The 22,900-nt window shown below is 40.5% G+C and overlaps 1 protein-coding gene across 1 annotated transcript in view; it reads right to left on the bottom strand.

The window, feature by feature from the left end:
• The window catches only part of lamc1 (laminin, gamma 1), a 55,461-nt gene that overhangs the window by 23,112 nt on the left and 9,449 nt on the right, over positions 1-22,900 (bottom strand). Inside the window, exons 2-3 of the mRNA XM_047816847.1 lie at positions 3,482-3,786; positions 991-1,121 (exon numbers count right to left, since the gene is read on the bottom strand). Coding sequence (XP_047672803.1) covers positions 991-1,121; positions 3,482-3,786 — 436 coding nt within the window. The remainder of the gene's footprint in view (positions 1-990; positions 1,122-3,481; positions 3,787-22,900) is intronic.

Here is a 22,900-nt window from a genome sequence, read left to right as displayed (position 1 = left end):
GAGTCACCTCAGAATTGCTCATTGGGGATAAATACATACATATTGTGAACTATATCTAATATTAATCTTGAACTTTGTTAATTAATCTTGAATTTTGTTTCTATTAATCTTTATATTATTCTTATATTAACCTTTTGTTCTATGTTTATGTTCTGTAAAGCTATTTTGAGATGCTCCGGAGATGCCATATAGTGGCTGTACCTCCCAGTGGGATATGCAAAGAAAAATAAAAGATTCTTCTAAACCTGACCAAGGTTTAGCCATACTAAGGCTCGGTGCACATTCGTGTGCCTTGCTTTGATCCTTATAAAATGAGACGTCCCTCAAGATATTTTAGTCACTAGGGTTGTTTCATTATCACAGTTAATCACTGTGTATAATCATACAGCTACCTCAACATTTAGTTCTTTTTTTTATATATATAATCCTGATTAAAAATTTTCCATCTTGAGAATTTGTTCATGACAACAATCACAATGACAGCGTAAAGTATTAATGATGTATAACGAGTGTGTGAGTAATGCAAGTTGGGTTTAGAGTCTGTGATGCAGGACACACATACGAGGCATGAGACATGTATGCCGCGTTTTAGGCTCCCTTCCTCCGCCTTGTAATCCCGCACTATCACGAAGGAATGTCAGGAATGCAGGCTGTGTAATGGAAATCTGATCGACATTTCAAAAAAGCTGAAAAGACACAATGCTCAGCAGGGTTGCTTAACACACTCTTAACGCCAACCTGATCCCTGGCTCTAAGAAACCTTTTTTCCTTAGTTTTTTTTTACCGAGTCGTACAACAAACCTTGGACATGATTCAGCACTCAAATCCTTAGCAACGTGATCTACGCTTCGGCTCAAGGTTTACGTCATCGCTCTTGGACTTGCGCACTTAGAGTCGTTTCTGCATTGGCGTGTCCATGTGTGAGGAGTTTAGACTAGAGTGTTTGTGTTTAGACGGCTTCCTAAAATTAGAACGGATAAAAACACTCACCTTCCTCCTACGGCGAAGTCGGAGATGGCGTAGTAGTACGACTTGAGGACTTTGGGGTCATTGAACACTTCGTCTCCAAACGTGTTCAGCCTGTTCAGGGTCACTCTGATGTCTGTTGCAGTCACCCAATTCTGTAAAACATGCACACACACGGTGATTAAAGCAAGACACTTTCACAGACAAAGTGCCTTTGTGTTTCTCAAGAAATGGTTTGTAGCAATGCCTGGACAGTGAGAATATCATGCTGTATGTACGTCTAAAATCTGGATTTAGGACGCACAAGCATCATGTAATTTAAATGAGGCCAGGAACGTGATAAAGACAATGCTGAAACCCTGTTTGGTATTAAGCGTTCAGATTATTGATATCTGTTAATGTATGATTTGATCATAGAACCAAAAGCCAGAGGACAAGATACGCATTGCGTGCTGTCAGACACACACAAAAAAAAAATTCCTCGAATAGCCCACACGAATCTAAGCATGAGAAACTATGAAATCTTTAACGTGTAAAGCCCAGCAGAAATCCCTCAAGCCTTTCTGACACCTTATCCATAGCACACAGCTGTGATTCAGTGCATGTTCCTGCTCGGGCAGGCCGCCAACGTCTCCCACACACTAGCACATCTAATGCTTACTCGTGTCCTCAGCACTACAGTTCAGCACAAAAGTAGCGCGAGTTTGAGGTACAAAATAAGCGACGCAAGTTTAATACGTTAAAAAGAAATGGGTAAAACTGTGCTGTAAAACAAAACTAGTTCTGCTGCAGATAATCATTCAAGGAAGTGAAGTGCCCCTTCCCCCTCTTTCCTTTCCTTGGAGCCTGGGCATCTGTCCAGCTAGGATGCTCCAGATTCGATATCCAATACTCCTTTGCAGCCTGCGTCAAATCCACGAATCACTACGTATTTTATTAAACGGGCCGGCCTCTGGATCCAGCATGTGGTGCAAAGTCGACATCCCGTATGTTAATCTTCAGCATTTCCATGGGAAGAGGCAGGAAGACACTGGAATCTGACGGCGGTCAGGTTGTTTTAGATGGGATCGTTACTGTACACAGCAGACCAGAGCATGGATCGCTTCTCCTTGTTTAGCTTTGATATAATGTATATACGCACACTGGTCAATTTTTATATACAAACAAGAAATGTTCACTTGAGCAGCAAGAAAAAGGACTTGGGATGCTAGTTGCTCCATCCAAATGAGAAACATTATTTCCGTGGCAACCAGCAGCAGGAACACCTAATGGGGTCTACATTGTACATAGTACGGGGACTGGCGACATCAAAAAAGTTCATAAATTCTCACCACACAAGAAAATGTCGGTGTCTCCGGATGGGATTCCATAATCCTATGAATGAGTCAAATTTATTTCTCCTGCTTCCTTAAACAAAACAAAACGCAACCAAAAGATCTGTCATTACGCACCAAAAATTTTTTAATATTTGAAAAAAATATATTAAAAAAAGTCTCACAAATTCTACACAGAAATTTCGCCTCAAATCCAAAATATGTACATGTATGAGGTGTATAATGTATATGGCTTGTACCGGCTCATGTCATACCGTTGGATTCTCGAAAGTTGTCTAATTTTTATTATTTCTTGAAATAATGTCAGCTCTTACCACTTAGTAAAATTGCAAATTTGCTTTCTTTTAGGAAACCAAACCATAAGAGCTTTGACTTGCTAGCCTACTACCTAATTTAGCCAAGATTACTTCCCTGATAGAACCTTATAAGTTAAAACAATGCTGGGTTGAATCACCCTCAAACTTAAGCAATGTCTTTATATTTATTTCATTTCGTATGACAAAAATCGTAATTTAATCGTAAATTCCGTCAATTTAATTGCCAAAACGATTTCCCAGAGTCTTACAGTTTAGTCACGCATAACACATCTGGCTCGCTCGAAACAACAGAGCAGACGGACAAACGTTTTCCAGCTGTCACCACGAGCGCACTAGTGTTGCTGGAGGAGTCACCTAGCAACATGCTGCGAGTCCTGGCACTGAGCGGAGAACAGGAGACGTGCCGGTACTAAAAACATTTGGAACATCTCACGCATACATGTACTAGTGGGAACTTCTGTTATCTCCAGACCATGCCAGGTTCTACTCAATCACCACATCCTGCCCTCCCTAAACATCAGAGGTGTTCGCAACCAGACGAGTAGCTGACTCAATCTTCTCACCACAGTCACTGATTTAAATAGACTGAGGGAAAATGTGTGCATTTGTGTGTGTTCAAATAGTCTTCAGCAAGCAAGGCAAGAATGCTCAACAAAAGCCCTGCTTCACAAATTATCCACAAAAATATTTTTTAAATGTTACAGTAGGTGGAAGTTCTGCAATGTGCCGTGCAGAAAACTGGAAAAGCACACACTGCTGCTGAGTGAGTCAGTGTGTGTGTTGCCAAGTATTGTTATTGTTATGTCTAAAATGTGAGCTCCAGTCAGAGCGAAACACAAACAAATTGAACAAAACGAATGCTACCTGAAGCACCGGGCTATTGTCAAAGTTGTATGCGCTGGGGCGGCCCTCGAGTGTCGAGAAGGCCACGTTTCCTCCAGTGAGCGGAGAGATGTCGCTGAACTCATCCGTGCAGAGAGCCTGCTGCTCGTCTTCGCCGGTGCGGATGAATCCGCGGTTCGTCTTGCTGTAGGTTTTCTCGCACGAGCCGCTGTAGTACTGGTACGGGATCCATGGGCCATCCTCGCTCGTGCGCTTGTAGATGGCGAAGCTCTCTGGGCGACTGGTGTGGAACTTGAGACGTACGTAGGTGATGTCAAAGGCCTTGCCTGAAAAGTAGGAAGGAAAAAAATAATTAAACCGAGATCAGGAAATTACAGATAGCAACAGTTGACAATTATTCGGTTAATACATGATCTAGGAGGCCTGAACCAAAAATATGCTACTCAGAGGTTCTCAAATTCAGTACAAGAAAAACCTCAAGCGGTACAGAACAGAGAGTTCCTCCAAAAAGAACATATTAAATCCATTCCCGCACCCGCTCCCGAAGGAATTCTGAACAATCCCAGCCGCTTTCACAGAAACTCTTGACCAAAACCAAATGCAGTTATTACTATCTGTACCTACATTAGTTTTTTTTGTTGTTGTTTTTTTTACTTGTTATTACTTGTCAAAACATAAATGAAGAAGTAATGGTAATGCATGAACCTGACTTTTTTGGTCCCATAATGGTACATCCCCGATCACAGAGTTTTGTAGAATATTCATCTGGCCCTACCATAATTTGTACACCAGACGTTAGTGCATAGGGTAAGTAAGTGGATAAACTTCAGGAAGTAGCTCCAGTCTCAACTGAGATGTTCTGCTTAAGCGGTAGCAGGGAATAACTTGGATTGTGGTGTATCCAATAAGACTTTATCCAATCTGCCTTTTCAAATGCACATATATTCGGTTGAGTCTCAAGAAATAACATAAAAAATTTCAAGCATTGATCCATTTGTGAGACCAACACAGAGCTAGAGCTAGAAAGAAGCGGCAGAGTGTGGTCCTTCCAAAAAAAAACCTGTTCAAAGCGTTTTTTTTTCCCAAGAAGGCCTTTCAGCTCTGACATTCAGCAGCTTCAGGGTCCTCCAGTACTGCCAGCTAGCGTGTAGGAACGCATCCGGCAAGCCTGAGCAGGATAGGCATGTTCCAGGGGATGAGCATACATCTATACAGTGCAAGCGAACAAAAACCTTATTTAGAGTTGTCATTTATTTTGCGTGAAGGAAATGACACCATTTTTCAACAGGGGGCCACAGGGGGCCGATAGCAGCAATGAGCACGGTTTGCTCCAGCAAAGAATTCGCTCTCCAAACAAATCCGCAACAGCTACCAGGAAGAACCAATTATTCACTGAGTAAACAGGCTGAACTTCATGCATATAAAAGACCAAAAAAAAAAAAAAAAAAGACAGAGGAGGAAGTTTGAAGAGACCGTTATCAGAAGCGCCTTTGACGGTGTTGTTGAAGGTTACCGTGGCGATAACCTCACTGACTTTCAGGCACAAATGTCGACCTGCTGAGGACAAAGGTTCGGCTCGAGGCGAGAGAATATTTACAAAGCAGGATTTGGGGCTTTGATAACACTGCACCATGAATGAAGTGGATGACGTGACGTAAGGAAAGGTCGTATAACGCTTTAGAGATTACCTGGTCAAAGCGAACAAGAAACCCAGGTGAAAAGCTCACAGCGGCCAGAGCGAGTTTTCCAACAATGCAGGAACTAATCCAGGAGGTGCTCACATTTCCAATGAGGACTCTATAGAAATAGTTGGCAGTTGTTCAACTAGGTATTTCTCACAACCATTAGCAAAGCCTTTACTGAAATTACCCAATACATGGGAGATTGGTTTGAAGAGCAAACATCAACGTTACACTACACTAACATTGGTTTTTTTTTTCCACCTCCTCGACTTGTGGTCTTCTCAAAAATCTACAAAGTGACGTCAAACCAACAAGGTTCCTCGAAGCATCAGAAGCAACTCCTCACACTTTGCTCCACAATGTGCGAACGCAGCATAAGCGTTGTCAACGTGTCACAAGCGAACAATGGAGACCCTTTCACAAATTTTACATAAACATCCAGCAGAAAATTTCACCATATTTTATTATTATATAAACCATCCACTATCCAGCTCCTTGTGAATGAGCTGTTACAATAGAAATGTTAACATTTTAGAGACAAAACCACCAATGCTGTGCTATGCATTTAATATCTTCTTATTCCATGTGTAGATCGACTAGGAAGTTACACGGCTCAGCCAATCGTCTTCACTGGCGTTTGAGCGCTCGGTGCTCTGTGCGGTGGACCGTTCCTGGAGTTCAGAAGCAAGGATAGGTTTGTGCCAAACTTTGCTCTGCTAACTTCCTGCTTCCACTTCCCCACTTCATACTTGTGATTTGGCAAAACGTTTCAATTCAGGCTAGAATGTTGATGGTCCATAGCGTAGAGGGAAAACATTACACATCCTGAGAGCTATAGATCACTTCCTTCAGAACAGCTGCTGGAAATTCAGAAAAAGGAAATAACAGTGCTGTTCTTCACTGCAGCTGCACAGGAAGCGTTGATAGGTGTTCCCTGGACCTGGGAACCAGCACAGCCCATCCCGGGAGAGGAATAAGTAGATGTGTAATATTTTACTACTAACTGAGTGGAGCTCTAGAGTTTCTCCTAATCCTAAAACACTGAGTCTTTTTATACATTTTTGTTTGTTAAATTACACTTAGTTTATACGTTTGATTACGTATATGTAGATGTTAGTAAGTTCATGTTGTTACTATAGAAACAAGGCAGGCAAAGTTACAGAAATACATATGTTAGTTTAAAAAAAAAGTAATAAAATAATGGAATAAACAGATAACTAAATAGACAAATGACATGTCTTCTTGACCAAACAGATGTCAATATAGGAGTAGTTTGTTAGAAAATAAATATACTAGTCTCCATACCAGCTTTAAGATGTAATGCATGGTAACGTGACATTTTGGCAGACTTTATATTCTTTGTAACATTGACATAAACTCGCAATACAGTAAGAACCAGTTTATGACAGTTTATGAGCTTCAGATAAAGCCTTTGGGGCGAATGTACAATGGACTGAACTCCAGACTGTATGACTTGATTTTGTGTCTATAAGGTCAGAGACAGAGGAGGGGGTTGTACAATGTCTCTGGTTCCCTGGTGGAATGCGCTTCTAGGGAGCAGAGTGACGCTGGCCAGTGGAAAAGGGACCTAAGGGGGGACAAAGGGGGAGGTTGGGCATGCTGATGATCAAAAGAAAACGGACAAGTGACTACAAGAGATGGTGATTATAGAAGAGCTACGAGGAGATAAAATGCTGAATACGGCCTGTTGTTTGGTTCAACGAGAGACAAAATACCAAAACTGGCCTAAAAAAGATTTTATTATTAAAGCAATAGTTGTATTTTAGACACAACAGGTGGACCCGTAGAACAATTCAGTGTTACCAGTCAGTCATGACTATGTGGTTTTAGTGGAGCTTAACTGCTCGTTAAAGAACATGAGAAAAAATGTTACAGCAGCGTGCTGGGGCTTATACTGTGAGCATAAATACAGGCCTCTCAACCCAGATGATCTAGGACATGCCTGTGAAAGCATCAATGCTCTCACAACCACCAGAGAGAAACAAAACTTGTAGACTGCTAAGAAGTAGTCATCTAAAGTGTATTTTCAACCCCATGTCCAATGTTTTGTTCTGTCTATGTATTTTTGACAAGCCATCCACTATTCCTAGGAACAATTTATTTTCCAGTTACTGATATGTTTTTGGGATAGACTGAGGACTCCTGAGAACCTGAAAGAAACCCAACAGGAGAAGATCCATCTAAAATCCAGAAAGCCATTACCCTGACCTCAGGAACCTTCAGGCTAGCAATGTTGTGACCTGCCATTATACAAAAACCTAAACAGCTATAAGAATGACTATATTTTAGACCAAAGTTCCTTCATCCACGACAATCCAAATACTCAGAGTTTATACCTCCGGTCATGGATGTCTGGATTAATGCCTAAACAGGCTATTTGATAAAGCCCTTTTATCATAAATGGTTTTGGAAGCAGAAAGAGAACGGTGTTCATCAAGATATAAAGCACTACTGCATGGAAGAACTGATAACCTTACAAACTGGCGTAGATTTACACAAAAAAAAAGAGAAAAAAAAAAACAAAGATTTCCATGTTTGATCGTGCAGATCTGGGGAACTCCCAAAGCGAACCAGATTCAAGCCTACAACTGTGCTGGTCCTCAAATACTCTGCTTCAGTGTCTGAAGAAAATTATTAAAAAAAACAAAAAGATTAAAAAGTAAGTTCTCTCTTTGGCAAAAACATTCAATCGTTTATTCACTCATGTTACAAAATGAAGGTGGAAAATCAGATCAGATGGCATGCTGGTTTTGCTGGTTTGCAGGGGACAAGTAACACTAGCTCAGACAAAGAAAACTAGAACGGTACATTTCCTAAAGAAAATGTGAATGTGCTTGCACGTGACGTCAGTTCCCCTCATCGTGCTGAGTGTTTTGATATATGACATGTCCATGTTGTGCAAAATTTTTGATTTCGCTTATTTTGGGGGTGGGGGCTACACGTGACGTCAGTTCCCCTCATCGTGCTGAGTGTTTTATGCTGTGTAACTGAGATATGGCTTCTTTATATTGCAATATGGTTCGTAAGGTGCACTACATGGTTGCTAGGGTATGGCTGCACAGTTACTATGGTTATATTTGCAGACTAGTTTCTCACCTGCAACAAAAGAGCACACTTGAAAATCCATTTATCTTTTCCTGAAACAAGTGCCATGAAGATCTTGAACTAAAGCATCAATCAGTGATTTTACTGGGAAAAAATATAATCACGTTACAATAAGGATCATTAGTTCAAATGTAATGTATTAACTAACATTTACTAACCATGAGCAATAAATTATTGTATTTAGTAATCTTTGTTAAAATAAAGTTTATTCTTTATTCATGTTAGTTCACAGTTTATTAACTACTGGGAAAAAATATAATCGCATTACAATAAGGATCATTAGTTCAAATGTAATGTATTAACTAACATTTACTGACCATGAGTAATAAATTATTGTATTTAGTAATCCTTGTTAAAATAAAGTTTATTCTTTGTTCATGTTAGTTCACAGTATATTAAGTAATGTTAACACGGTGTTAATAATGTATTAGTTAATGTTGAAATTAACATGAACAAAATGAATAAATGCTGTAGAAGTGCAGTTCATTATTAGTTCATGTTAAGTAATGTGGTAACTAATGTCAACTAATGAACCTTTATTATAAAGTTTTAGAAAAAAAAAAAACTGTCCAACGGTGGATTCGAACCCCGAATCTCTACATGCTAAATGGATTCGCTATCCACTACGCCATCTAGGAACTCGAGAAAGCCTTTGCGGTTTTTATGTATTAATTCACTAATGTTGAAGAATGTCACGTCTAATTGTACCCAAGCTTTATTATATTAAAGTCATTCTTATCATTCTTTGTGATATATGTGTCATATCATGTCAAAAAAAATTATGTAATGTGAGGAGACAAAGAAAAAATGCGCTTAATTTTAATTAATGGGTGGCTCTTAAAAGAGCCGTTGCTGCTCTTAAAAGGACATTAGTTTAAAGTGAAATAAAAAATTATAAACACTACACTGATAGTTGAAAACAACAAAACGTTATACAAATGGCAGAAACAACAACATACGTGACCACCGTGCTGTCCAAGGCACCCCAGTACTAGGTTTAAGAATTAAATACACGGTTAAATGTTATATTGTTTGAAAGCTTAGACTCTCAGGATTTTATTAAGCCCACACACAAAGCATAATATGATTTATAGCCATCATACTAATTTAATCCAAGTTGATAGTCACCGGAAATTGGCGGCGCTTACCTTTCTTCACTGGGGTAATATTTTTCAAAACAAATGCTTGTAAAAAATCCCCAAGAGTCTAAGGAACTGGAATATGTAAGCCTTTTAATCCAAAACGCTTTAATCCAAAACGCGTTTCTGACCGAAAAATGTACTTCCGTCCTTGATCTTTTTCTTCCAACGTTGTGTGATCTGACAGATTTACTGGTGTCTTCTGCCCTCTTTTGGATGTTAGCACATCTACAGAGAGATTCCCCATTCAAGTCTATGGGGAAAAAACACCCCTTTGAACTTCCATACTGGGAATTCTGATCGCTTACAAAATAGATAGCACACCTCTCCTCAATGAGCCGGTTGATTTGACACCTCATTTATGGGTCTAGGACAAAAGCTGCGGGACAAGTTACGTGCCGAAAAAGTGTCCGGAAGAATAATAATAATAATAATAAGTATGCAAGAGAATAAGAATGTGCTTTGCAAGCACATTAATAAATCGGATTAAACAGAGCCTCTTTTAAAGGATAGTTCTCCAACATCTACTTAAATCCATGACCAGCCCCAAGACTCATTAAATGAAAATAGCGCTCATCATGTTAGCGTTTTTCCCCATTCATTCAAAAGTTTGAAGGTCAATCCTGCCTTTTGAATTCGAGAAATTCCATTCAGGGTGGACATTCCCAGACTCGACAAAGAGAGAGAAAGAGAGAGAGAGAGAGAGAGAGAGAGAGAGAGAGAGAGAGAGAGAGAGAGAGAGAGAGAGAGAGAGAGAGAGAGATCACACCTTTTTCCTTTTTGGTTCACCTCTGAAGGTGATCGATATTTAACTTCCCTCACTAAGACAAACAAATTAGCAGAGCAGACAACACACACAGAGCTAGAATTCACACAATGTTTACTGTTTGCCTAAGGAAAAAAGCAACGTGTATTTGATCTGACTGTTGTTTTGACTGAGAAAGCCAAAGTTTCTCCACATCATGTCAAGTGTTATGGCTAAAACATAGACGTTGATCGTTGTTTTCTATTTAAATATTTTTACCTCAGCACTGCTGAATTCGTGAATTGTGTACACACAGTAATTTTGTATTAGTTGCTCAATTCAATGGGCCTTTTTACACCTGGTCACTTCATGTGTTGTCTCTGATCCGATAGCTATCTGATTTGTTAAAACTGTTCCATTTACATTAGGCCACATAAATGCGTCTTGGCGAATCGGATATCAATCTGATCTGACCGCCCAAAATGCTAATATATTTTACCTCATTTCCGGAGTAATTGAAATGGAACATGCTTTGGTGTATGCGGTTGCTACAAAAAACAGCATTTACTGTTTGCTGCATTTTCGCTGGCGGCAGCAGTGCATTTTAAGACCCAACGAGACACCTGGGTGAAAGATCGGAGCCAGCTGACGTATGTGGCTTGAACAACCACATTCATTTACACCTGTCCAGTTTCATCTGAAACGCGTCCCAGACCACCTCCTGAAGTGGTTTGTAATCGGATTTATATCCGTCTCGAAAACGTTTCGGAGGGCATTTAGACCTGGTCTTTTTACCATCGGATAGCTATCAGATCACAGAAAACGCATGAAGTGACCAGGTGTAAAAAGCCCCAATATGTTGTGTAACAGCTAAAGCTTTTCAACAGGGTAAACGTTTGTGTTTTCACACTTCTTAGTAAACGACAATATGTGTTTTGCTATCCTCAAGGGAGAGGGGAAAAAAAGTGTGACAGAACAACTGTTTACAGCTGTTACAGCATGTAAGTCATAGCTTGACACATGGATGTCCCACAGCATTTAACTGAACTATAAATGGTTAAAAAGCACAAAGAGACATTGAATATTGGAGCATTTTGGGAGCTGGGGGAGGGAGAGCACTCAAATAATCTAAAATAGAGTGTAAGTGGCTTCATGTCAACCTGTATCATGCTTCCTAAGATTGGAAACAGCTTGCTAACTTTGACAGAAAGATGCTGTGAGGAAAAAAGATGCTAAATATGGTGTAAATCTGAGGTAAACCCAAGAGCCTCCACTTCAGACAGGGGGCAAAAGCAGGCTCTGCTTAAGCATTAGCATAGTGCTCGGTCATTATCCACTAGCACAGATGAGCTACAAACAAAAGCAAGCTTCAAACACTTCCGATTCTGGAAGGAAATAGAGCCTAAAAATAAAAAAAAATAAAAATAAAAACCAGAAAGTTGCGCGCGCACACACACACACACACACACACCCCATCAGTAAGCTTTCAGCTCTGTTCATGTGCTTCGTCTTAACTGAGGAAAAACACTTCATGACAAACTGCTATCAGATGTGATCTTATTTATTTTTGAGAGTTAGTTCCTATGACCTCCTGACAATCTCACTGTCCTCTGACTGTAGTGTGTGTTTGTGTGTGTGTTGGACTAGAAGTAAACCTGGGCCTCTTCAAGCACTCCTCTTTCAAAATGCAGCCTACGAGTGCACACATGCACGTACACACATACAGACATACAGAAAAGAAAAAGAGAGAGGTGAAAGAGGGGGAAAAAAAAGAGAGAGAGAGCAAGAGAGAGAAAAGCTCCCCCTGGGAGAAGCCAGGATTAGAGGGCACTGTGAGAATCCGGAGGGACGACTCAGCCCAACGCTTTGGCCCAATTAAATTTCCTCCCATGACCTCATCACATTCTTCCTTCATGAATCCGAACAATCGCAGCTTTGACTTTCTTGACGTGTGGGCATGACTGTGTCCACACTCTTCCCCTGTGCAGAAGTTTTCAGCAGCTGCTTGCCAGCCAGCTGGGAGATATGCAGAACATCTGCTCAACTCTTCACTCCCACGGAACCTCACATGTGACTGACGCGTTCAGGATTTGGGTTGCATTATAGAGTTTCTCTAAACACGACTAAAGCGCTTAAAGTTATATACATCCGGCCCAACGTGTCAAGTGTGTAATGAGAGCTCTCTCTCTCTGTGTTAAAGCATGTCTGGCTGTGTGATCAGCCAATCACTTCCCTGTAGTAGTCCATGCTAGTTTCTTACAACATTCTCACAAACCAAGAAAGAAAAAACCGGCAAGAATTCGCCATGATCAGCTAATCGCTAGTTTCATTCGAAGTGTCCTCATGCTAAAAAAAAATCTCATTCTTTTATTAACAAAAAAGCAAACAAAAAAGCAAACAAATAAATAAATGATTAAGTACACAAATACGTCTTGAAAAGTCTAATAGTCATTGAAAGAGCTTTAACGTTCATTTGATTGTGGGGTTTTTCCAAAAACAATGAACAAATTAACAAATGAACAAACCAAAAAAAAACAAGCAAATCAATTTTTACCGTAAAAAAACAAATTACATTTTGAAAGGCGGTTATTTGTTTTGTTTTTCACAAAGATAATAACTATTATTAGCCTTTCAAAATGCAATAATCAACTTAATTATTTTTTCCTGCTGTGTGTTTGCATGTTCATTTGTTCATTTTGCGTGTTCTTTGGTAAGTTTTGCTTGCCTTGTCTTTGGAAACTTAAGTTTATTTATTAATTGGTTGAGTGACACCTTCCACTTTTTATGTGCTCTAATTCTGATCTTGTTAAAATTCCCTTTTTTGAGTAACTTTGGCAGGAGAAGCTTAGGAGTCATGGAAAGAAGTGGGAGGCAATCTCTACACACAGCTTCCTAGCAACATGCATACCCAGTTTAACCTTCAGCTCGTGCAAGCAGAGCTTTAAAAAGATCCGGGACTACATTTCCCTTTCGGTCACTCGAAAAGAATAGACACTAGGACGTTCGCTTTGCTAAGATTAGCAAAAAGGAATAAAGCGAAATCTTGTCCAGATTAAGCGGTGAGCAAACGGAGGTTTTATTTGGAGATCATGGGTAGAGGAGGAGGAGGAGGAGGAGGCGGCGGGTGGCGGCACATTTACAATGGTGGAATCTAAAGAATGTGCTCAAACACATCGTCAGTGCCGAGCGGATGAGAAAGAGAACTTCTAATGGTGGGATTAGGGAGGAGAAAATGATAGCTTCTCTCTTCCGATCTCCATATTTGAACAGATTTCTTCTCTTCCAGCTGGAAGAGGGGGCAAATAAAAACTTCTTACCAGTGTTTCAGATATAAGCAGGTGCAAATGCAAAGAGGTCAGAGGTGAACGTGGGGGTTGAATGCTTTCAGTTACTAAGTAAAGATAATTAAAGAGGGTCGGGACAAATTCGGTGTGCTTTAGTTTATAAATCAGGCGCACTGTGAACTCTATCTTAAGCTCTTCACCTCAAATCCTCTTAAACTCATCCTCTATTCGGCTGAACCCCGGGTGGCTATTCAGAGCTTCATACTGACTCGGTGAGAAGTCAACACCGTTAAGGTGCTGAGCCCTCAGGCCCGGGAGGGTGCGCATGACCCCTGGGGTGGAACTCTGGGCAGGGTGGGGAAAAAATAAATAAAAGAGGGGAATACTAGAGGCTAAGGTAGGACAGATGAAGGTAACGACTGGGTCATATGCTCGTTAGAGAGCAGACAGTATGAGAGATTTAAAAAAAAAAAAAAAACGCAGGGGTGAGAATCAATAACAAGAGACATGAAAGGGTGTATTGGGTATAAACACGCGGGTGATAATTACATAGTTAAACTTTTTTTTTTCCCCATTTCATTTGATTTTTCGTTGCCTGCCAGGTCACACAAAGTCATGAGCTGAACGAAAGAGGTAACAATGATGAGCGGAAAGGAAAAAGAAAAAGAAAAAAAAGCCCACCCTGACAGAGAGTAAAGAAACCAAGAGGAACAAACAAAACGACCGAAGGACTTCCTGCTGTGAGAAACATTAAATGTTGATTCTGTGGCTGAGGAGATGTGACCCTTTTCCTCTGCCTCACAGTGCTCGTTAGCTTTTGCACCTTTACTTTATTGCAAGTGAATGGAGTAAGGGAAGACCAAGACTCTGGTGAAATTCTCTAATCTGTTTGATCAGAGCAGAAGGTGTTAATTAAGTATTTTCGGTGAGTTTTGTTTAACATCTATGGAAGGAGTCTCCAGTGTTAACGCTTTGTATCTGTCCTGGACACTTCATTGGTGGAGCCCGAGAGAGAGAAAAAACATTTCTCAACCAGACAAAATGTACCATTCTTTAATAAATGAATCAAATCAATTAATTTAGATTATAAATTATATTTGCCTTGACATCATTCCAGACTCAGATGCTTCAAAAAGTGATCAGTTGAAGGAAACAAACCGCGTGTCCGTTACCGTGCCTAACAGATGACGTCGCTGCTGGTTAATACAGACACCATTAGGCAGAAAAAGGGGGCAGCCTGATGGCGATGTTCTTTACTCCACACACACATGCTGCCGGTACACGGGAACCACATCAGAGACGATTCGTAGACGAGTCTTTTGTGGCAGTGTAGTCATAACAATGGGCTGGTTTCTGTTGGACGCAGTGACACACCATTCTGGTACTGTATCTCTTCGAGTATAAGACGGCTCAAGGACACCAGCTGGGGTCTGGGGAGTCTGATCTCATCCTGTCTGCTTTTCTGAATAGCAGGGTTAGTCTGTCTCCCTGCACATTCTGTTCAATATAGAGGAAGTCAGAAACTGAGTGAAACATCCACAATGTTTCAGTGACTGCTCAGAAAAGCATTTCAGGATGCTGAAGCTTCAGCATCAACAACTGTAGAAGTGTCTCAGCAGAACAGAAATCTGACATTATTTGTAACTATAAACAGACTGAACGTTCAACGAATCAAATGTTATATCAGGATATTTAAAGTTTATAACCATGATGAGGGAAAGGCCAGATCATGACACAGGAAAACGGGAATCTGACGAGTTTTTGGTAGTTCTTCCAACCTGCTGAATCATATCGTATATATGGCATAGCCCATATGGATCAGGCATTCATGGAGAACAGCTTCTTAACACCATTCTGCCCAGTTACTGATTAACTCCAAATCACACCCATAATGTCACAGCAGTGAAATCTATCCCAAAGGTAACACACCACACCACAATTAATTTGCTGCTCATTAACCTCGAGTTAAGTTTCAGGACCATTTTCCCCCCCACCACAGACACAAACTTAAAATGGCACGTAGCTCTGACTGTTTCCTTGGGCGGCGAGTTTTCCCTGCTGTAAATCCAGGCCCACGTACATTTTATTTTAACGTCGGATGATGAACACGGAACAGCTGAGTAAACAATCCGAGGTCCTGTCAAACTTCATATGAGGAGAAGCTCCCAACATAGCATGCCGTACGCTGGAAAGAAGAGAGGGGGTGAAGTGAAGTATTTTAGGTCTCTGGTTGTAAGGAGAAGGACGAGGAGAAGATGGAAGTCTAGCCAAATTATCCCCTGGTTGGTTGTAGCGAGCCTGAATGAATATGGAATTCAGGCTAAGTTTAATATTACAGAGCAGGCTAGAATAAATGAGAAACCGATGGGGAAACTGAAAGCAGCATTACTCCATACCTTCTTGTAAAACTGCCGAAGTGCTTTCCAAGGAAATCCGGCATTACTACTTATTTATAACCGCATAATTCATTTCAACCAGGCATTCTTATTATGGATACCGTTTCCAAATGGGAAAATATGTTTAGTCTGCGTAAAGACTCGTTCCATCTACCTTAGAAGTGTTTAGGGCTGAGGGGTTGTCATGTGTCAATGAGATTTTAATTTGGCAAACACCTCCCGTTTAAAGGCAAAGATGGAAAAGAGACATAAGACGTTTTGTTAGTGTGTTGCATTTCGACAGCTGTTAAAGTAAAAAAAAACTCCACCAGCAAATATAGAACGAAGAATCCTCCTGCGATTGTCAGATCGGGCAGCTGGACTACTCTAACAATGTCGAGCGACTTATTTCTGCACCTCCTTTCCTGTGTGTCCTTTTTTACTACAAGAGAGTTAAAAGAAAATTAAATCTGCATGTGTAACACTATTGTCCCTTCTTTCTCATACAAACATGTTTTACCCAACTGTATTTCAATCCCTGAAGCGATTTTGAATTTCCTGTGGGGGAGGGGGGGGGGAACACAACAGCAGATATGGGAAACTAGAGCGGAAGCCGAGCCAACAAACACACACACTCCGCTCTCTCTACCTTTTGGGAATCTTGGCTGACTCAGACAGAATCAGGGTCAGGGTCAACAGTGGAAGTGAGGAGAAGGAAGAGGAGGAGGAGGAGGAGGAGGAGGAAGGAGAACACAGAGCCAGTTGTAAACAGTTCCTATGCTCTGCCTTACTGCAATCATTCATATAAAAAAAATTGTCTTGAAGTCACCAGGCATGTATATTAAAAGCCCACACATTATATAAAGCGGCTAAAAAGCCTGAAAAGGCCACACAGCTGGTGTGGAAACACAAAAACCACAGGCACCTTCGTCACCAAAAGACAAGGCGGCATAATTGGAGTCTTATCAGCTAATCGAAACTAAAGCTAGAGACGGGCTCAGGATACCTGCTGCTATGAGATAAAGCCTCGACCAGCCTCCTGCTGAACTTACTCCGGTTCAAAGATTGCCGTCAGAAGATTCAGACTTGTTTTGTCTGAACCTGCATGTGAACGATTTAGGAGGAGAACCTGGCTCGAGCCGATCATCAACGTTGTCCTTACTGTCGTTTGTTCTGTAGTTATAACAAACTGTTCTAATAATGATAAAATATTTTTTTAAAAATGAGACGATGACATCAGTGAGGTAAAATATCTCTCTCTATGTTTAGCCACAAGGTGACTGCATAGAGCTAGCAGGAGACAAGAGTTTATACCTCAAACTTTTATTTAGCTCAGCTTCCTCACATGAATGCCTCTTAAAATAGTAGACTATCATACATTATATATGTGTATTATATATATATATATATATATATATATATATATATATATATATATATATATATATATATATATATATATATATATAGAGACACACACACACACACATTATATACATATACACATATACACACTATATATATATATATATATATATATATATATATATATATATATATATATATATATATATATATACACACATACACACACACGCACACACAAGACTTAATCCCCCTTAATAATAAGTTCAACTGAGACATGAAAGACAAATCAAAAATGCTAGTTTTCAAAGTTAAAGATGACACGTAGCATTTTTTACTTTCTCAGGTTGTTGAAGCTAAAAATAAGTAGCCCAGAGCTTAATTCCTCCTTCATTACACTGTGTACTTCGATAATCATCCTTTTAAACCACTCGTAAAAACAACACCAGAGCAGAGCTAGCTTACAAACTTAGCAACACAGCTCACGGCAAAACGGCTTCTTCGTATTAGTCACAATGATTTTAACTTAAATCTGCATAAAGATCTGCTTTTAATTCATTTCCTGCTTTAGAACGATGCCATTTGAAGAATTTAGAAAGCTTAGTGGAGGATCAGACGAAGTTTTCAAGGCACTCTGCGTACAATTAGCATAAACTCGAGGATGCTATTCAGCTCTGGACAAACTAGTCTCACAAATCCTTTAGAAGAAAAGAGGTTAATTGGAGTGGTCTTATCTGCTGGTGCTAAATACAGCTCTGAAAAGGCTAAAAACAGGACAGCCAGTTATTAAACAGCTGCTACGGCTAACAGAAGGCTGAAATAGCGAGAGGAGAAAAAAAAAAAAACAGCCGACTGTTCTGTTGCTTCAGGACACAAAATGGCTAAAGGGCATTGGGGGTAATAATACAGTAAGCTGCATTCTCAGTCTATGCGTATGACTGCTGTTCGGTAACATGCGCGTGATGTAAAGAGCAGTAATTATCACTTTTAATACCATGTACAGCTGCATTCTTTTGAACTTTGTAATATCTTGATTTATACAGCAAATAGTGTCTGCTGACAATCACAATACTCGATCAGCCACAAGTTCTACTGTCTGATTTTTATTCGGTCTGTTTCTTTTCTTCAACTAAATTAAAGTGAGCGGAGGAGATAGGGGTTGGAGATGACACCTTGGTTAACGTATCTTTTAATCCGTGGCCATGTTTTCTTCACAAGTGTGAATTAATACAGTGAATTAAACTGTGCTTAAATAGACCCAAACACACATGACTTCATGGCCTCCGTTTAGGATCTTAAGGCTTCAGTAAGTTGTATGTACATGTAGCTGTAAGAAGATTACATAAAAAACACTGAACATGCTAAACTTAAACAGCCTCATTAAACTCTACACATTTTACTATAAAGAAAGTGAAAACACAAAAGAAATAGCACACACAACATTTACAGCCATTTTTGGCCACCCATTGGCAGGGTGAATATAATATGTTTAATATGTTGGCACATAATTTTGCCTCAATTGAATCTTGGCCATTGGAGCAACATTGGCCTGGTGGATTTAAAGTCTAATACCCAGCATTGGCCCAAAGGACAAACTTGTTTTGACCCAAATTTGACCAAATGTCAGATATTATTTTAGGTGCAAACATCAGGAAACTTCTGAAATTCTGATAGCAAAGACTGGCAAAAAGGACAAAATGGAGTTTGCCCAAATTTGACCCAACGTCAGAAATTCTGGTGGGATAATGTTAGGTCTCAATGCCAGACCAATACACTTTTGTCAAGTTGGCATAAGTCTGGTACCCAACACTGTCTCCATAGACAAAATTATCCTGAACCAATATTGATCTCCAACCTCATCCCTGAGTTTAGTCCAAAGTTTGGCCCAACATCAGCCATACTTATGGGCCAACAAAGTTTGGATCGACATCTGGATATTTATGCCAACTATTTCTTGCAGCCCTTCTTCAACCACACACACACACACTTTTGCCGTAAGTGCTGTACAAAGATCACATGTAACAAACATGTCATTTTGAAATAAAATCAGTCTATGAGCTTGATTGAAAACAAACGAGACATTCTTTACTTACGCTGACAAACATCAGAAAGACCTAATGGCTGCCACGCGTCATGTCTGTCCATCTTAATCAGTAACCTCTGACACCACAATCTGAGACCTTTGGGCTACTAGCTTTGTGTCTGTGCTGGGCTTATCTCTTGCAAACAGCCCGATATGAAGGCCTGCTCTTCATCAGCAATAATTAGCTTTTATGCAACTAACCTGAGGTAAGGAGGTAAAAGAAAGCACAAAAAAAGAGAAACAGCCCCAAGCAAGCACAAGTTGGAAGTTAATAACTAATTCAAATTTTATTGTAGGTGATAATGTAACACACTGCTGAGCATGACATGTTTCCATCATGAGTGGAGCAGGAGGAGAGAGCTGGCAGACCTTCCCTACTATTACACAGGCTTGTAATCCGAGCAAATTTCCGCTCCAGAGGGAACTCGCAGGGCTGTGTGGGGCCGATCTTGCATGCTGTGGAAAGCCTGTAAACCCTGCTTATATCCATCCGTGTAATTATAACAAAAGGTGAGAGCATGGCAGGTTGTTCTGAGGGGCTAGTTTTCCGCAGCTAAAACAAGGATCTAGGCAACTGCAATGCAAACATAAAGCTAGCAAATCGTTATAGTGTGCTTGTATTTTTAAGGACAGAAACCAACTAGATGTGCGCTAAATATTACAGTAGTGCAGCTCGCCCACCGCAGCGCTCAGCTACCGATGACACGTGTACATGTTTTACAGAACACCGTCACAAATGTCCTCATTTTAATTTCTAATTCTACTTGTCTACTGGTTGCTTTGTGTTTCACACATTTGTCAAAACATCAAATTTTTTGCATGCAAATAAAATAATTGTATTGTTTGAAGCTTCGGGGGAGGATCACCTTACATGCTCTACTGAAAACCTAACTTTACAGTCAGGCATTGAAACAGGGGAAGCTGGGTAAAGGCTTCTGGCCAACTTTGTCCTAAAGTATACTACACCGCATGGATAACAAGTCTCAGCCTGCAGGGTGTCTACCTGTATAATGAAATCTTGTGGGTCAGATTTGGGTCAGCGCCTTTGGCCTATAAAAATATGCGCTCTCGCAGAATGATTCAGGGTTTTGTGTTCTTTCTCCTTCCTTCACGGACGATTGCGTGATGCAAACACAACTGGAAACGACGCGTGGCCGTGAAGCAATACTCTGAACTGGCGAAGCAGCAAAACGTGGAAATTTAACAAAAAAGGCATTACTAGAGAATGGGGTTCGGGGTGAATGAAGTGAGATGTAGAGCAAAATCCTGAAAAATTATCAGGAGGCTCGCATCGCAGATGAATTAGTGGGGAAGACGTCCTGACACTCTGAATTGGCTGATTTAAAACGTTAAAGTGACGGTCATTAAAAACAACAATACCGCAAAGTGTGGGAAATTGAAGCGATTTAGAAATTGAAGAAATTGTTAGGATTCAATTCATCCTAACAAGTGCAGAATGAGACGAGGGTATTGGTGAGCTAATTACCCAGAGAATGCGGCGTAAAATCCGGCTCGATTCGTTTATTACACGTCCTTGTGTGTGACGATGAGGCCGATTGGGGGCCTCGGTCAAACTTTTGATTAGCTTCCAATATGGTGCTTAAGAACAAAGTAAATACTGATGAACAGACGGAAAACACTGAAGAGGGAGAAATTTGAAGGAGTGCAGCTACTTCAGACCTGCCTTTCGTGTGCGTGTGTGTGTGTGTGTGTGTGTGTGAGACTATAAGAGAGAGAGATCATACACAGAAAAGATGGACAGCAGTAAAATGAAAGACGACAAGAGAGAGGGGGAAAAGAGCGTGAGGTCGACAGATGAGTAGGAAGAGCAAACAAAAAGAGTAATTCAGTGAGTGGATGACCCCTCCCCCAATGCAGAGAAAAAGACAAAGGGGTTTTGTGATGTTCTAGAGCTCTGTGAGGTGGGCAAGAGAATAGACAGAAGGGTGGGGGGGGGGGCGCCCGATACCTCAGATCTAAAGATAGGACCCTGACGTCTTCAACCTCTCTCGCAGCACAAATTTGCATGTCTCTCATGCGGCTTCTCTCCATCTCTCTCTCTCAAACACACATTTATCACTGTCTCTGTTCATGCATCTCACTGTCTATCCACATTAAGACTACTCTAAATGTCAGCGTGTCTCTCTTTCCACGTCTCTCTAAATTTATGTGCGCCTCTGTTTATTCATCTCTCTCTCCATCCATGTGTGTCTCAGTATGGCCATCTCTCTCTCTCCATCTGCATGTTTTTCTCTCTTCCTGCTTCTCCCTTTCTCCCCCCCATCACTCACACACAAAGCTTCTTTGAAGTCCCCGACTAACACACAAGAAGGATTCTCCACAGCAGACGCCCCGATTTTTTTTTTTAAATAAAGTTCCGCAAACCCTCAGCTATGCGCTGATCTGAGGACTCGTAAAAATGTACTTTATTTACTGTTCAACTCTTGTGGTGAATGTGGATGATTAACAGGGCTCTGGGGTATTATTCAGGTGTGGGAGCTTGTTAAGACTGTAAAACTAGACTTGACTGCAAATCATTGGAAAAAAAAAAAAAAAAAAAAAAACTAGGATGAAAAAACCCACACCTCTCTAAGAAGCTTTAAGATGAAAAAAATGAAAAGGCTAAAGTTTGTCAGTTAGTTATCCGTTAACTTCTCAACGTTATACATTGGTTAAAGTTACATATACATTAATGGGATTCTTTATCTTACGTGCCTTTAATGGAAGAACTTGGGATTCGGTGCACCGCTGCTTCCCTGTTATTGCAGACTTTCTGGTCAGTGCATTTCTGGTACTAGGGACGATACTGAATAAATTTCCAAGAATAAAATTGAATTCAAACAAAACATCCACGTTAAGGCGAGTGTACAAGCCTGGAGTACGCCCAGCACAAAGCACGCTGGAATGTCACAACAAGGTGTAGAATTTGCCTGGCTGATATATAAAAGGACAGCATGTTTATTCAACCCAGACAAAAGGAAGCAATCGTAGGGAATGCAATTAAAGCCCTGGCTCGACTTCTCCGGGGGAACCGGAAGAGCCCCGCTGACCCCTGGATAAGGAACATGGACGCGTGGATAAGGAACCAAATCTGTCAAAACATCATTCGTTTTGCTTGTAATCTCTTCCTGATAGAAAAAACAGATTTGTGGTTTGCACCTGTAAGAACAGCCTCCACCTGAAAGCCCCGCCCCTTCTCCTAACTCTACGGCTTTGTCGGCCGTCACCTCAAAAAGCTTAAATACACCTGCGACGAAATGTCAAATTGAAACGTTTTCAAATAACAATAATAGTGTTATTCATTAGAAATGTATTAAATATGCTGGATTTTTTTTTCTTTTCTTTTTTCCTTTGCCAGTCAGCGACTAAAATACATTCCATCGATTTGGTCGGCAGCAGAACAAAAAAAATACCGCGGACTAGTCTACATGAGAATTATATTCCGACCGCATACTATTGTACGAATCTCTTAAAAGTCCAAGTTATTTGCACTCGCCACTGCCATCAAGCAGCCCCTGACTGCACAGCTAGCACTGTTACTAAGACATCCAACATTAAACACTTTAAACCTACTTTAAACACCAATAATGTAAATGCTCATTCGTGCCTTTTAAGACGATCCTTTCTGGGCAAAGAAATCT

The sequence above is a fragment of the Tachysurus fulvidraco genome, chromosome 1 (assembly GCF_022655615.1).
Source record: "Tachysurus fulvidraco isolate hzauxx_2018 chromosome 1, HZAU_PFXX_2.0, whole genome shotgun sequence".
Taxonomy (NCBI): domain Eukaryota; kingdom Metazoa; phylum Chordata; class Actinopteri; order Siluriformes; family Bagridae; genus Tachysurus; species Tachysurus fulvidraco.
The sequence above is the reverse complement of the archived record's forward strand: the minus strand, read 5'-3'. Positions and strand labels throughout refer to the sequence as shown.